At 33.0% G+C, this 17191-nt stretch overlaps 1 protein-coding gene across 1 annotated transcript in view; it reads right to left on the reverse strand.

The window, feature by feature from the left end:
- LOC145291392 (brefeldin A-inhibited guanine nucleotide-exchange protein 3-like) overlaps positions 1-14250 on the reverse strand; it is a 230040-nt gene extending 215790 nt beyond the window's left edge. The window contains exon 1 of the mRNA XM_080137186.1: positions 13808-14250. Within this exon, the coding sequence (XP_079993312.1) occupies positions 13808-13892 (85 nt within the window). The 5' untranslated portion in view covers positions 13893-14250. The remainder of the gene's footprint in view (positions 1-13807) is intronic.
- Between the last annotated feature and the right edge of the window lie 2941 nt (positions 14251-17191).

Here is a 17191-nt window from a genome sequence, read left to right on the forward strand (position 1 = left end):
TTATGTAATGTATAATCGGTTCAAAAACATTCAATGTTTATCGGTATATCTGCAAAATACAAATGGCGGCAGACTGTATCGAACATGTTAAGTTTGGGGAAATTTTGGGAAAATGAGTTTAAACTAAAAATACTGTTAGGAACTCACTCAATATATGTTACCATGATGTAGGCTGACATATAATCGGTGGTTTTAAACTTTTGCTCGATACAGGTGACGACTTTTAAAAATCCCTTTTAGTGATTACCTGGTTTGAGGATATTTGTACAACTAAACGGCAAATCTGCTCAAAAAAATCCGGTATTATTTTACTTTAAGGCCCGTTTCACGTTCATATATAACAAAATATTTTATTGTAGATTTCGGTGTGCTAAAAACGAATCTGCAAACCGTTTACGTAGCAAAAAAAAAGTTTTCATGACATTCATGAAATTACTTTTTCGAAAAGTGGGTGATCACTTTTCAATGTAAATTTAACTTAGAATGAGCACCCACTTTCTGGCCACCTGAAAGAGGGGCATTTTTCTGTTTCTTGGCTAAAAAGTTTTTTGTTTGATTTCTTTTGCATGGTAATAACCCCTGAACTCTGGGACTATTTTCCATTTAACAGCCGTAGCCTTCGTTTACGCTATGCGTAAGCATAAACGAAAGCTGTTTAGCCAATAAACATGGGAAAAAATCCCCCCTCTCTCAGGTGGCTAGAAAGTGGGTGCTCATTTTAAGTTAAATTTACATGGAAAAGTGATCGCCACTTTTTCGAAAAAGTAATTTCTTCATATCATAAAAACTATTTTTTTGTGACGGAAACGGTTTGCAGATTCGTTTTTAGCACACCAAAATCTACAAAAAAAATTTTGTTATTTACGAACGTGAGACGCACAGCCCTTAATGGAAAATTATATAAAAAATCCGGGGGGAAATAGTTTTCAATAAAAACAGGAAATGAATTCGATAGAAAAAAATGGATGCTATTTTTTTTTTTCTTTCTGTGTGTTTCTTGGCTAAAAAGTCTTTTTGTTTGATTTCTTTTGCATGGTATTAACCCCTGAACTCTGGGACTATTTTCCATTTCACAGACGTAGCCTTTGTTTATGCTATGCGTGAGCATAAACGAAAACTGTTAAATATGCATTCGCGTACCAAACTGCCTTGTCAAAAAACCCTTTAAGCCAATAAACACGAAAATAAATGCCCCTTCCTCAGGTGGCCAGAAAGTGGGTGCTCATTTTAAGTTAAATTTAGATGGAAAAGTGATCACCCACTTTTCGGAAAAAAAAATTTCTTCAGATCATGAAAACTATTTTGATACACCTTGGGCGTTGAGTTCCATGGAGACCCGCAGAATTATTTAATGGTCGTTCCCTTAGTACCCCCCTAGTCAAGGCTAACGCATGCGCACGTAACATTTTTTATTTATTTACTTACGTGGTGGAGTTTCTATACTGATAGGTTTTTTGAAATTTTTTCACTGGATTATTATTGATTGAACACTAACCAGATTATGAAAAAAAATTGAAAAAAAAAAAAATCATTTCAACATTTGAAAGGGATACTCACTTTTTAGTTACCACGTTCTGGTAAATCGGTCACTTTTTATTTATTTATTTTTTTTTTTTCTAAATACGGAAGTGTCTTCGGGAGATATAAAATGGTCGCATGTTGACGAAGCAATGTATCGGGAGGCGTACGGGATTAAAAATTATTGGTAAATTTTTAGATTAGGTCCACCTCCTCAATTTTCTTTTAAATGACGACTTGAAATGGTTTTCGACTATGCTGAATATGAAAATTGCATCGAAATTTTGCAGAAATAAGTAGTTATCAAGATATAAAAAGTTGTATTATGCATTGTAATCTTTGGCGGCCATATTTTTTACGTGTGTGTATTTGTTTATGGCGCGTGTGCACATAAAAAGATGGCCGCCGAAGAATACAATGCATAATACAACTATTTATTTCCGCAAAATTTCAATGCAATTTGCGTGTTCAGCATTCTCGGAAACCTATAAATGTCGTCATTGAAAGGAAAATTGTGGAGGTGGACCTAATCTAAAAAAATACCAAATTATTAAACATTTCTCCAGCATGTTAGTGAAATTTATAATACTTTAAAAAAATTAAAAAGAAACAAAACAAAAGTTTGGAAAAAAAACTCACCTTTCACAAAAACAATTTAAAAAAAAAAAACACAAACTGACTAAATAAGTAAAAAAAAAAAAAAAATAATTAAAAATCTCGAAACTTTATCTTCATGAAAACAATAAAAAAAGTCCTGTTCTCTCTATTTTTTTTCTTTGAGAAACAAATATATTTCTGACTTACAAATGCGGTAGAGACTCATTATTTTTACTTTCTATGGTTTTGATATACCGCGTTTTTATTGCTTACAAAATGGGTGACTGATTTATCAGAACGTTGTAACTAAAAAGTGAGCACCACTTTCAAATGTCGAAATAATGATTTCTTTTTTACATTTTTTTTTTTTTAATAATCTGTTTAATTAATGTCCAATCAATAATAATCCAGTGAAAAAAAATTCCAAAAACCTATAAGTATAGAAATTAAGCATGGGAGTATACAACAACGTCACCTTTCGCACTTTTACAAACATTTTTTTAAAAATGTAACTAAACCATTTATTGATAATTTGTCACGTGTACAAACATTTATTTATTTACGTAGGCTTAACTCCTTTCATGAATAAGAAAAGTTTTACTCTTTAAGAATAATAAAAGGAAAAAGTTACTGAACATTTATAAAAGGACTTCTTTTCATGAAGGCCAGAGGAATAGTTGGCCGAAAATTCGTGAAACAACAACAATAAATAAAAATGGTGCTAATGCAGAGAGCCGCGCTATTTTTTAAATCATATTTCCACGTTTAAATAACGTTTTACGATATGTTTTTTTTTTTTATTTATTCAATTGTAAGGTTAAAGTACAGAATAGGTACAAAACATCCTTACCTCCCCATGTTAAGAATGACTTTTTAAATAATAACATTATTTCAGCACGGATCACTCTCTGCATGAGTAATCTTATATAGAAAAAAAAAAAAAAACTCAAAAGCAAGCAACAAACTTTTTTTTTTTTGGCCTTATATAATAAAGAAAAGATGTGTAAATTAAAAAATTTGGAAGATAAACAAATGAAATATGTTTTTTTTTTGTTTTTTTTTTACTTATCGAGTTAACAGAAAATTAAACCTTTCGTCAATTCGTGGCTGTGAAATGAATCGAACCGGAAGTTCAGTTTTATCAACAGAACAGATTCGCAGAAACAATAAATAAATATATTTATTTTATTTAATATTTTAATTTTAATTAGGTAAATTTATTTTAATAATATAAAAACATACCTCGACTCTAAAAATGGGTTGTCTGAAAATTTCAAATAAATTGGTAACGTATAAACATGGTTTTATTTGTTTAGAACGAACCAACTTTACATTTTTATATATATAGATTGTTATAAATTTTTCTAATGTGTGTGTGTGCGTGTGTGTGCGTGTGTGTGCGTGCGTGTGCGTGTGTGTGTGTGTGTGACGCGGTTTATCTCAGTCTGCAGGCAATCCACCCAGGCAAGTAAGGTACTGAAATTTACTAAACAATTTTTATGTACTGGACATTTTTCCGGTACAAGGACTCAAGTTTGCCCAGCTAGGGCATATATAAAATGAATACGTATTATATATGTTTGAAAGCCAAATCGTGATGCAATTATATGATAATAAACAATATTTATTGATTAAGATGAATATATTTTGAAGTAATACTTCATCTTCAGCACTTTATACATTTCCTTTTTTTTTCTTCTTCTTTCTTGCCATAGTGTTGAGTTTAATAAGAAAGTTATTGAATATATATATTGGTAAAAAATAAGGACACATCATTAAAGCTAGACCAAAATATTTGGATTTACTCCCTTATATTTATTCATAATAAATATTTCTTTAAATCCACATACAGTAGAACCCCAGAATACAGTAGCCCCGAGATACGTTTTTTTCAGATTACGATGCGGAATACAATGTTTTTCTCGTCCCTGGTTACAGTATTTGCCCAGTGTTATTTGATTATATACATGTGTATTATATACTGTACTGTATTTAGTTACTAATTTTTAATATGTAATGCAGACAATTTTGCTTAGCCCCCAGTCATATGGCAATTTCACCTTACGATCACAACCCCAGAACGGACTAATGCTGTACCCGGGTTTCTACTGTATGTATATGCTTCATCTTAATGAAGACTCATCAGTGTTTATGATGAGTCAATATTTCAATTTCGAATGTTGACTGCTTTATAGACAGTTCAGTGTCACCTGCTCCTCTCTACTTAGCTCTTTTCTCAATCACTGTAGATGCGTTTAATGTTGCTGCTACAAATGATGTGTTGGTGTCATTCATAACAGTCGAGAATACATTCTAGAGTTTGAGTCATTTCTGAGTTGCCCATCTAGCTTCTGTCAGGTTGAGATATGCATATGCTGAGAATGGTTAGTTTATTGCTTAGCCACAGGCCTGAACAAGGAAAAAGTTATAACTATATGTATGCAAGTTGAAGTGTTGGGTGAATTAGCAAAATTTGTATTATGTGAAAGTAAATCCATAACTGCTAAGGTGTCGTTATATTTAAAAGTGAGTGAGATTTTTATAAGTCCACATGCTGATGTTGCCAGAGATTAGACTGACATTCGTTTCTGTGCTATAAAAAGATAGTGATAATGTTCTGAGTAAGTATTTGTTTGGCAAATTTGTCTCATCACTGACTCTTTTATAATAAAGAGCAAATGTGGTTGTTTATATAGATTTCATGAACAGGTGCTTGGCTCCCAGAGAGATTGTGTTTGATTGGCTAAAGTCTATTATAGACAACCAACCTTGCAGAAGTCAGGAGCATGTTTTTTTTTTTGATCGAATCAGTATGAAGCATTTAGATCAAGCAAATATCAAATGATTTAGGAGATTAGTTCTTTGCCATTGTTGTTATGATTACTGCTAATGCTGCTGGGACAGAGTCCAACAGCCGCAAAGACATTGTCAGATACTCCATAGCTTGTAAATTTGTGAAGCAATCTTTTGTGACAGATTCTATGAAAGGCCTTATGTCAACGGCTATTACTCTATAAACAAAGACTGTCAAGAGATTTGCTGATCCTATGCGATATTACAGCAGATCAGCAATTGACCTTGCAGGGCAAAATCCATATTGCTTGTCACTGAGAAGATTGTTTTCCTGTGAAGGTTGACAATTGCTTCTTAAAGTAATATTCATGAAAAGATTGGATGCAAATAGCTTCCAAAAATTTTAATCTTTTAATTGTGAAGAAATTTAAACTAAATGATTTTCTATTAATGTTCTAAAATTTCTTTCAAATTTTGAAGAGTCACAAAATAATTCAATCTTTTGTCTTTTCAGCTATTAATAAATGGTCAAAATACTGACCCACGTAGGAAGAAACCGAAATGCATTTTAGAATTATTTTTAAGTCAAATTTTGAAAAGTTCGTTTTCATATTTTATATGGATTTTTTTTTTTCATTTAAATAAATAATCAACTAAGTAGTAGTAAATAATAAGAACGTGTAAGTCATGTAGAGGCAAGAAAATACACACACAGGCAGACGAAAAGTGGTCGCACAACTTTTTTAATATAGAGATGATGAGGAGTTCAGTTGTTGAAAAAAATGTGATTTAATGTATTGATGTGGTGTGATGTTTATCTAAAAAGAAAACAAATTTTTTCAAATGAAATCAACCATATGGAAATTGAGAAATGACGGCTGCAAAAAGAAACCAAAAGAAAGAATGGTAGAATGATGAATACTAGGTACGGGCAAAAAATGGACGAATAAAGATAGGAGGACATAGTTTTGAAAGCTGATTTATCATAATTTTTTGTAGGTTTCTGACTACTTTTTGATTGTATTTGAAAGATTAAAGACTAAATTTCCAAAATAAAAAACAATATTTGTACACGTGAAAAAAAAAAATTATGAAAAATGTTTTCACGACGAGCTAGTTAGCTCGTCGTGAAAACATTTTTAATAAATTTTGAAGTTAAATAAATTCATTGTAAAAATCTTTGTTATTAGTTTTCTGGATCTATTTCCAAGATAATTAGTAAAGTCCTTAGATATTGAATTAGATTTAAAAAATTTTTTTAAGAAAACACTTTGTTTATACAAAAAATAGCTTAATAAGCTCCCAAAAGTGAGAGATTCTCGATTTGTTCAACCGAAAGAAAACAAAGTCCTTGTCACATGGATTATACGGACACCCAAAATTTCAGACAGTCGAAAGGCTGTCTGAAAATGACGTCAGGTAGTTAAAGGCGGGTAGGGGGTGCTGTTTTTCTTTTTTCTCTCCCCCAGATGTGCATCCGTACATTCCTATCATGAAGGTTTGTCTAATTTTACCATTTTTTTAATTTAATTATTTTTTTATGTTCCTATATATTAAAATGTTATATTGAAAAAGAAAATTTTTTATTTTTCAAGATTATATAAAAATTATGTTATGCCGCAAGTTTCACATTCATGCAAGCAAAGAAAATATTGAAATCATACATATAAAAATTATGCGAAACCTGTAATTAAAAAAAAAAAAAAAATGTACAAATATTTTTTTTTGCAATTATAAGTTTTTTTGTGTGAAAATATTAAAGAAACAATAATACTGCTAATATCAGTAGTTTAAGAAATTAATTTTTCTTCGAGTTATATCGAGTATGGACTTTAGGGGGCTTTTTTCATAATGTTCCTGTAAAAATTAAATATTTTTTTAAAATTGTTACAATTTATAATGCTTTATTTTCATAAAAAAAAAGCAATTTTTTTTACTACTGAAAGCCATAACTTTAGTAAAGGTATTTTTTTTTAAACAAAACATTTCCACTAAGATTTAAGTAAAAATAATGTGTTCATTATATTGTGATCATTATTTGATAAATACTGAAAATTTCATTAAAATTGATTAGTTTCCTGAATTTTAGTGAATTTTTGAGCAAAGGGAGGGAGTAAAAATGTTTATACATTTTGAGCATCAGCATTCGTTTTGCACATACCTAAGGAACATCAATCCTGACTATGGAATCTGCTGAGCCAGGGTCAAACCCAGTCAAATCTGTTATGTTCAACTTTTAGATGATACTTCTACAATGAAAAATATCTACATCGTATGCGCATCATTTATTATATATATATATATATATATATATATATATATATATATATATATATATATATATACACCAAGTTAAAAAGTACAAGGTTATTAAAAGTGCTCAATAAAAAAGAGCAAAATATGATATTTTTATTTATATAGACAAATATTACATAGTTGCTACACTAAATATGCTAATGTTTCGGACAATTGATTTGCAGGAAACCAAAACCAGCAAAAGTCACTTGTCAGGCGATGAAATAAAGTTTATTTGCCAGAGAAGGCAGCTGGTTCTCAAATGAAAGAAGTGAAATATATTTTTTTATCAATAAAATATTAAAATGCTAAATTTAAGTGGGATGGGTTATATTAAATGAAACTTTAGACTCAAATGGTTTCTTGCAAATCAATTATCCAAAACATTAGCATGTTTAGTCTAACAATTGTCTATAAAAATAAATATATAACCGGGTTCAAATCTATTGACCAGTGTTAATCGTGATACCCTGCACTGATGATTCTTGAAAGGTGGTATTTAATAATTATTATAGTAAATAATTATGTTTGCCCTTTTAAGAAACTCGTTTCTTATTGTTGAGCACTTTCAGTTGAAATCAAGTCGGTCAATTTAGCTCTGATATGCAGATTATCATATAATTAGATTACTCTGACAGACGTTAAAAAAAAAAATTTTAAAATAAATGTTTCAGTTTCAACAGTATTTCTTGTGATTAATGCTGGCCAAATGGATTAGGTCCCTGCTAATGAAGCCAGAGATGGCTTCTGTTGCTGGGTTCAAATCTATGATTCCCGAAAAGCTGAAACACTAATATCTGTAGGTATTTAATAATTATTATAGTAAATAATTATATATATATATATATATATATATATATATATATATATATAGCATAATTGCGTTAACATACCAGTTCTCGTCGGATCACCGAAGTTAAGTAACATTGAGCCTGGTTAGTACCAGATGGGTGACCATTTGGGAATTCTAGGTGCTGTATGTGCTCTCCGCTTATCTCAGTATTTGTTTCCAATCGTCCTGAACATACACTTCACTTGCCACTGGTATTTAGTAATGGTGACTCAGGCACCTCCTGCCACAAAAATTTCATGCACAGGCACCCCTTCATCAAAGACTGAAGGACCCCTTGCTTGCTCTCTCTCTCTATATATATATATATATATATATATATATATATATATATATATATATATATATATATATATACACACACACATGAATCTTCGTGTTAAGCAATAATCTTCCTATTCTTATTTTTTTGTTTTATTTTAGGTCAGCCGAAGTTTTTAGAAATCAAGGGGCCCACTACCTGGAGCTAACACTTGAACTCTATATTTAAGTTCTTTATCTCTCAAACACTGAGTTAGTAAAGAAATTGAGAACATAATTTTCCTCTCCCCAATCAACCATTTTCATATGTTGCCGTATATCTTTTATTTTGGTCTATTTCTTACTGAATTCCAGGACAAGAATTTATCTAGACTGGTGGAGTATCCAGCTTTGTGATGTTACTTGAGGTAACATCACTTGGAGAAGGTGCTCCATTCCTCTTCAAAGCTAATGTAAAGTTAGCCATAGACAGGAGATCTATTTGCGCAGCGAATACTATGTAATTTTGAATATTTGGTCAGGGAAAAGTATCCTCATGCCAGGTAATTCTGACAAACCTCTGTACAGAGAGACCTTAGACACTCGAGGACAGTAGGCATTCAATGCGCTTCTATGTTGAGATAAACGAAATCTCTCATTTGATTGCCTTTTTTTTTCTGCAGGAAAAATGACAAAATTTGAATTGGTTTAAATTATCAAGTTTCGTCCATCTTTGTTTACGTTCTTCGTCAGCTGATCATTCTGTTACACAATGAATGTCTGTAATGTCACTTCTGAATGATGCGTACCAGTTTTAAAACATTCTGTTATTATGAAAACAGCCAAGTTCGTTTTTGCATATTTAAAAAATGGCAAATTTTAATCAAGAAGTGGCATTCCTCATGAAACAGAATGATCAGCTGACGAAGAATGCAAACAAAAACGTACGAAACTTGATTTTAACCGTTTTTCCTTGCCATTTTTAGACTGAACGTAAGTGTGGATGATTTTTTCGTTATTGAAAGCACATCTACTGCATTAGGTTTTGTAATTTTTGGAGTTTATACTAGTTTCAACATGACACGCAAGTACATAATATTTACACCTGAAATGTGTTGGTTAAAAAAAATGTACACAAGCACCCACTTATTTTACAATTGATTTTTCTACCCTTTACGACTAAGGCCACCAACCCCCAGTATTCCCTTGTATATCAGAAAACATGCTATGTGACATACAAATATATGTATGTAATGTTGCCAAGCTAATCAAAAACCTTGATTCCAGTAAAGCAACTGGCCCTGATGCTATTCCAGTTATAGTGCTCAAAAGGCTTCAACCGGAACTAGTGCCCATATTTACAAAGTTATTTAAGCGTTGTCTTAAGGAGAAATGCTTCCCAACACCTTGGAAAATCTCATCAGTATGCTCTGTATTTAAGAACTCAGGTGATCGCTCATGTCCCTCTCAGTACAGACCAATGTCTCCTATGCATCATAAGTAAGCTGCTGGAATCTGTGCTAAATAAGGAAGTTGTCAACCATCTCAGCAAAATTAACCTTCTTAGTGACGTGCAATATGGTTTCCGTTGTGCTAGATCTACAGCAGACGTGCTTACAGTTATATCTCATAAGATTGGTGAATCCCTCGATGGAGGCTTCCTCTCTAGGGCAATTGCTCTTGACATATCAAAGGCCTTTGATAAGGTATGGCATAAAGGTCTACTTCACAAGATCTCCAGTCATGGTATAGCTGAAAATGTCTTCTCAACTATTAAATGATTTCTCTCTGATAGGTTCTTAAGAGTAGTGGTTGATGGGCAGAAATCAGAGGCTCTCAGTATTAATGCTGGAATTCCTCAGAGGTCCATCCTGGGTTCAATTCTCTTCTTACTCTTCTAGACCACATCTTTAGATCATTTGTAGGCATTATGCTGCCAACACTACCATCTATGGTAGCACTTCAAAGACCGTAAATGACCAAGTTCTCTCTGACTCTCTCTCCTCTGATCTTGAGCATGTGGTACAATCGGGAAAAAAGTGGCTGGTTACTTTTAATGCATCTAAAATCAAGCTTCTGTCTTTACATCATCAACACTGTTGCCCAGCTGCCATCAATGGAAATGAATGGCTTACCTTGGGGAAACTTCATGCTTTGACAAGCTTCTGGGCTTGACCTTTACTCCTGATCTGAAATGGAACACGGATATCAAATCCATTGCCAAAGTCGCTGGAAAAATGATGGAATCCTTCTACCGCTCCAGCAGATATCTCACTCCTGATGCCATTCTTTACCTATATAAAAGCCAGGTTCTGCCAATGATGGAGTACTGTTGCCACATCTGGGCAGGAGCTGCTAGAAGCAGCTTATCCTGTCTTGACAGAGTTCAAAATAGACTTCGTAGCTTAATGGGAGGTGCCCTTTTCTCTTTCCTGCAACCTCTTTCCCACAGAAGAGACGTAGCGAGCCTGTCCCTGCTTTATCGTTATTTTCATGGCAGGTGCTTATCTGAACTTCAATCTATGGTTCCCCCTCGCCAGACTTTCACGAAAAACACTCGTCTAGCCAGAACCACTATCAACAATTTACTACACTCTTTATTTCTGCCTAAACCTAAACGTAGATTCCATGAACAGGGTTTCTTCCTTAGAACTACTCGCCTGTGGAACTCTATTTCGTTTGCCTGCTTCCCAGCTGACTACAATCTGATTGTCTTCAAGTCCAACGTAAACAAGTTCTTGATGAACCGTCTCCCCAAAGTAATCCAAGTTACAAAATTCCCACTAATGTTTACTACGCTAAAATCACAATGACTAATGTATACCCATTAACCCTTATCCTCGAATGGCCCCTGGGCCTTGGTAAGTGGGGACCTCCATGTAAAAAATAAATAAATAAATAAAATACCAGTTGCTTTTTTTTTTTTTTATATCAAAATCAAAATCAAAGCGGCAAATAATCTTTTTCATGCGTGTCTACTGTCTCGTATCTACGTGACCTACACATTATTTGATTTTATTTACTATTGATATTTGTTGCGATTAAAATGCAATAATATAAAATACATTGTATTTTAAAAATGAAAGTAAGACATTCCCAGGCAACGCTCGGTAGGTACAGTTAGTTTTTAATCTAACTTCTATTTTATTTGGCATCATCAACAAACTACGAGTGCTGGAGATTCATCCTCCGATTTATTGCATCGCACGTCACTGCAAATGCAAAATAGTGATTCATCATTTATGGCTTGATGGAAAGAAACTAATATTGTCGGTTTCGTTTTCTGCAGTTATTAAGAAAGGATGAAGTAAACAGCGGCGATGGTGGTGGTGGTGGGGAGTCAACGTGCCAAAAATAGAATATTTCATAATTTGAAAAACATGAAAAGTAAGAAAGATAGAGTTAAGAAACGAGAGAGAGAGAGAGAGAGAGAGAGAGAGATGTTTATTTATTTATATATCAACTAATAAAACAGCCTTGATAATAAAATAAAACATTTTTTTTAATTCATTTAATTTTTTAAAACAAATTAAATGATGATCGGCTTGGCACTTGAATAAATCATAAATAATTGTTTCTCCGTTTTATTTCAAGAAAGATGACAGACGTTAACGATTGACAAGTTGACATATGGGATTTTACAAGCAAGCAGAATAAAATATTGGCGATCAACCACAAAACTATAATTTCAAAAATTAAATATGAGAAATATCTTAACTTGTAAATAACCCAAAGAACAGAAGAAAAAAAAATTTAACGAAGAACAAAATAACATTGAAAAAAAAAAAAATAACAAAAAAACACGAGTCAGTGTAAATAATTTTAGCATCTTGATTATTTTTGCCTGCCTAAGGTTTTTGAATAACAAAATAAACAAAATGCAAAAAATTAGGGAAAATACCTAAAATAAACACGAATAGCATGCAAATATTTAACATTTTTAACAGAACGGTCGCAACTGGCACGTTGCTTTTCCAATTCGCTATAATTATATATTATTGAAGTTTTCAACACGTTAAATATCTGTGTTTAGGTTTCTACTCACAGCAGTTGTGATTTAGCCATTTGATTGCATTTCTTTTTTTTATTGGCTGACAAACATTTTTTAATAGAAAATTGAAAAATTATTTTAACCATCGTTTTTTCAACGAGATTCATCACGTGCAAATATAGCACTAACATTTATTTTTTTTCGATAAATTACAATTTATGCAAACAAGAAACGAAAAACATCGACTACATAAACAAAACATGTTGGGGTCAATTGATCAATCTATCTTCAAATAAATTATTTTTATGATCGAATTCTTACTCCCTCCCCTGAAGCCAGAGTTGGACATACGGTGGCAATTTATAAAGATCGTTGTCATGGAAAAACGCGCGAAAAATCAGTTTATGTATTAATAGTATCTTTGTATTGTTTTCGTTAGTAAACGAGGAATCATTTCCATTAAAAATCTATTTAGTATTATGCATCCAAAATTGAGGAAAGCATGCTGAAACAAAACAAAATGGCCCCGAATTTTACCGGATGTCATGTTTATCTAATAGCAAACCTGGGTGAAAACTGCTTTGTTTTTAAATTTAAGATGCATAATAATAACCGAATTTTTTATAGAAATGATTCCTTATTTAATAGTATATAACGGAAACAACTCGCGTTCTTCTATGACCGCGATCTTTCTAAAATGCCCTCATAAAGTCGATTTTTTTTATGAGGACAAAATCTAGCTTATCTATCAAAGGCAGAAGAAGGGTGATTACTGAAAACAAAAATACTTGCTTCTATAGTTCTGTTGACTGTTGGGTCAACCCATTGAGAATAAGGGTTCCCCAGGTAAACGGCAGTAAACCCATCCTCTTTTTGAAAGGAGGAGGTATTGCCTTGAAGAATATGTTCTTATACCAAACTTTGAATTAATTACAAAAAAAAAAAAAAGAGTAAACACATTTTACAAGTTAGGCATAAGGGACGTATGGAGAATCTGGAGAATGAGGGGTCAGTAGTCATACTCCGTGGAGACATATTTTGATACATTTGTTCACCATTAGTCCAATAGTCCATGACTATCACTTCACCATAATACCACATTTACTCTATAGACTACTACCTCACTTAAAATATCCCCCAATGTATTTTATTCACAAAAAAGATATTTATAATTATATTATTGGATATTACATTTTGATTATAGACAACACGCTAGATAAAAATATAATCAGAGTCTCTTAGCCTCTTACGTATGCACGCACAGTGTATTTAGAAACTTGTAAACATTGGGTAAATAAATGCAAATTATGATAACAAATTAATTCGGATAACTACAATTATAAACACAACAGAAAATGTATTTCGCATTTTTCTTTTAATAAAAATAAATTATAACAATTTTTTTTCTAGTTGTATTATTATTTATTTATGTTACAATTCATTACAGTTCATTGGGTTCTAAATGGTTTCGGTTCTGCAACAACACAACAGCAGAAAAAAAACAAAAAAGAATATTTTCTTACCTAATGCATCAAGACAAGCTTTCTTGATTGAATGAAACTTTGGGATGGAAGCCTCGTTGGCGAGGTCTCTTAACACACGCTCCATAATGTTAACAACGTTTCTAAACACTAAAAATATTCATTGACAATCGAATAACACGAGAAGCGCGACGACGACATATGTTGTTCGTTTGTTTTTTTTGTCCATATTGAAATTCAATTCACAGTCATCGTCATCAGCGATTAAAAAAAAATGGCTTGGTTTGCTACAGAATTATTTAAGTACCCACGAGGTAATACCCGTTGTTTGCATCGACCGCTGCTCTAAGAATAGCCCAAATTGGTTCGCCGGGGCCGGCTGGCCATTGGTATTTATTTCAACAAGTCTGCAATAAAGACAAAGCTGTCTGCTTTGAAAAAGAGGAAAACGATTTGCTGCGGACCGGCTTCCCCCCCCCCCCCAACGACTTCACCACCGCCTACATTAAAATTAAACTGCTTTAAATTAACGCGATTTTATATTTCTTTTCATAAAAGTATTTTATTTCATTAATTAAAATCATGACAATTTTTACTAATTTTTAAAAACATTTATTGAAATATTTTTCTGCTGATCGCTTCATCGAATAAAATCAGCGTCTGTGTTTTCCCATTTGTTCTTCAGTTCTTCACCCAACATTTAACTTAATAAATTCATTTTTACTATAATGTTTGTGGGTTCATATACTTTATTGGTTTTTATGGTGTTGTTTTCTTCTCTTTTAATTTAAAAGTGAGAAAATAAGTTGCATGTTCGGAATAAGAGCGAGAATCAAATGTTAGAAAAATTGAATTTCCATTAAAAACCAATGTTATCTACTTACTTTTTATATTAATTTCAACTAAAAGCAATGTTAACTTGACTGCCATGTCGCAATTAGTAACATGTTACTGCATTATTAGATAAAACGTACTTTCACGATTCATTGATCAGCCATTATTATTTCGGTATTGTAACAAGACAGATCACAGTTATCGCCTCTATCATCTGGTGGAGTGAAATTTAATGGTGAAGACTCGTAGGGTTTATAGTTTTGAAAGCCAGTTTATATTTTTTTTTCCTAAGTTCCCGATTACATTTTGACTGAACTTGAAAGATTAAAACCTAAATTTAATCTCTGAAAGGAAAAAAATGTATATTTATGATTGAAGAAGTAAAATAAAATTTAAAAAAAAAAAAAAACAGTTATCATGAAAAATGTTTTCACGGCGGCTCCAAAAAACTTGGAAATTTAACATTTGAAAGTTTAATTGTAAAAATCCCTTGAAAAATAAATATTAGTTTTCTGAAACTATTTCAAAAATAATTTAGTAAATGAAGCGATAGTTAATGATATTTAGTTAAGAAATCAAAGCCGAATGATAAAGTGAGCATGATAATTTTATTTAGGAGAATGTACTGGAGCTGGTAAGGGTTACATTCGGTTTCAGGCAATCCAGGGTGAATAGTATCTGCAGTACTATAACATTCCCGTTTAATTGTATGTGTATATTTGTTGTCTGTTTTGTCTTTGATTTATAGCATGTGATGATGTTATGGTCTATAGAATAGAATGAAAGCAGTCTTTGTACCACGAGGATGCTTTTATAGTTCTGTCCAATTTAGTTTGAACTGGGCCATCTTTGTTTTTGCCTAGTGTAGTTCTGGTGATGTCGAGTTTGGTGATTTCATCTTCAGCATCAATCTCTCTTGGTCTTATCGTGCCCTGTATAGTGTTAGGTTCAGGGATATCAAAGTGAACTTTTTTATCACCGGAATTGGTATGGCATATAAATGGGTGTGATTGCAACAAAGTCTATTTTCATTGGGCGACTCTACTATGTGACTTCTAGATCCTTGATGATGGTTCCAGAGTGCCATGTGTTGTCGAGTTTATGCTATCCACCCTCTCATTTAGCTCACTTGGTTTGTTGTTTTCAGGGTAAACAATCGACTTAAGGTGTTGGTAAGAATTATTTTGCTACACAGTCTGTATATTACTTGGCATAGGTAGGTCTGGATCTTCAATAGCATTTACAGTAGCCAGTGTACTGCTGAATGTAATGGCTTAGCACATATTGTAACTAGTGACTTATGGTCTGTGTAAAAGCTTTCTCATGCTGTTGCTGAATCTGGTTTGTGTATCAGTTAGTATTTTAGATCCAAATGGAACTGATTTGCCATCTTGGTTCAGTGCCACTCCCAGGCCCTTCTGCAAGGCATCCACCTCCAATAATGTAGGTTTAGTTTGATCATAGTTTAGTTAAAAAATGAAGACAAAGAAAAGGTCTCATTTTAACATTTCAAAAACAACTTTATTTGCCATCTTCATTATTACCGTGTATATAAGAGAGAAATGAGTAAGTAGCTTAAAGTATTCTTGTGTGTAAGGATAGATTAAATATTATACTGGCTTGTTGACGGAGAGATAGTTCATTGTACATGTGTTGTAGTCAGTAAATAAGAGTCTGCTCTATTTGTCAATCTTTATTCATTGATTAAACAATGATCAAGATCTGAAAATAACAGAAACAGAAACTGCGATAAGTACACATGTGACTAATAAACAAATACGTATACATGTACCATAATTGTCTGATAATCATATCTCCCCCTAAGTCTTTTAGTAAGGAATCCATATGTATGTTGGCGTGAGATGCTGGACTTACTGATTGAAAAAGACTTATATAAAACTTGAAAACAAAGAAACATATGGAACTGTTGGGTATAGTGTAAATGGGTAGATTCCACTGTACCTAGGAATCAACTGATGTGCACTAAGAGTGCATGAATGTCATTTATGTGTTTTTTCACATAACAAAGTCCTTTTGCCACTCTGGGGCATGTTTCACACGGCTGGAGCGTCTCGGCGGAGTAGGTGTAGCCTCAACTGTTGGTGACGGGACATGATCCGTTTCAACCCAAGGGGGTCCAAAGGGAAGGTCTAATGGTCTGACATCTGGGGATTGTAGCTCTGTGTATGTAAGTAGACGGCTACTCTGGTGCACTGGAATATGTGTAGGCATCTCACACGATGGTGCCATGGTTGGAGATTTTGCAGGTGGAGGTGGCCTATCGGGTAGCCTACTGACATATTTCACACACATAGATATGCTAGGTCTTGGAGCTGTGCCCGGAGCCACTGCAGTTAGTACTACAGGTTGTGGCATGTAAGCTGATGGTTGGCGTAGTCCTACATCCGAGTCTATGGTAAGTCTCTTTGGTTTAACCTGCATTGAAATATATTTGCGTAAGAATTTCCTGTCCCGCAGAGTAACCCGTCTCGAACCATCAATGCGCACAACATATTAGTCAAACTGACAAACCTTGACAACCACCCCTGTCTTGTCCTACTTGCGGGGAAATGGCCCAATTTGGTTTTGGAG

Source organism: Euprymna scolopes, chromosome 12, assembly GCF_053919585.1.
Source record: "Euprymna scolopes isolate OS-2025 chromosome 12, ASM5391958v1, whole genome shotgun sequence".
NCBI classification, from domain to species: Eukaryota; Metazoa; Mollusca; class Cephalopoda; order Sepiida; family Sepiolidae; genus Euprymna; species Euprymna scolopes.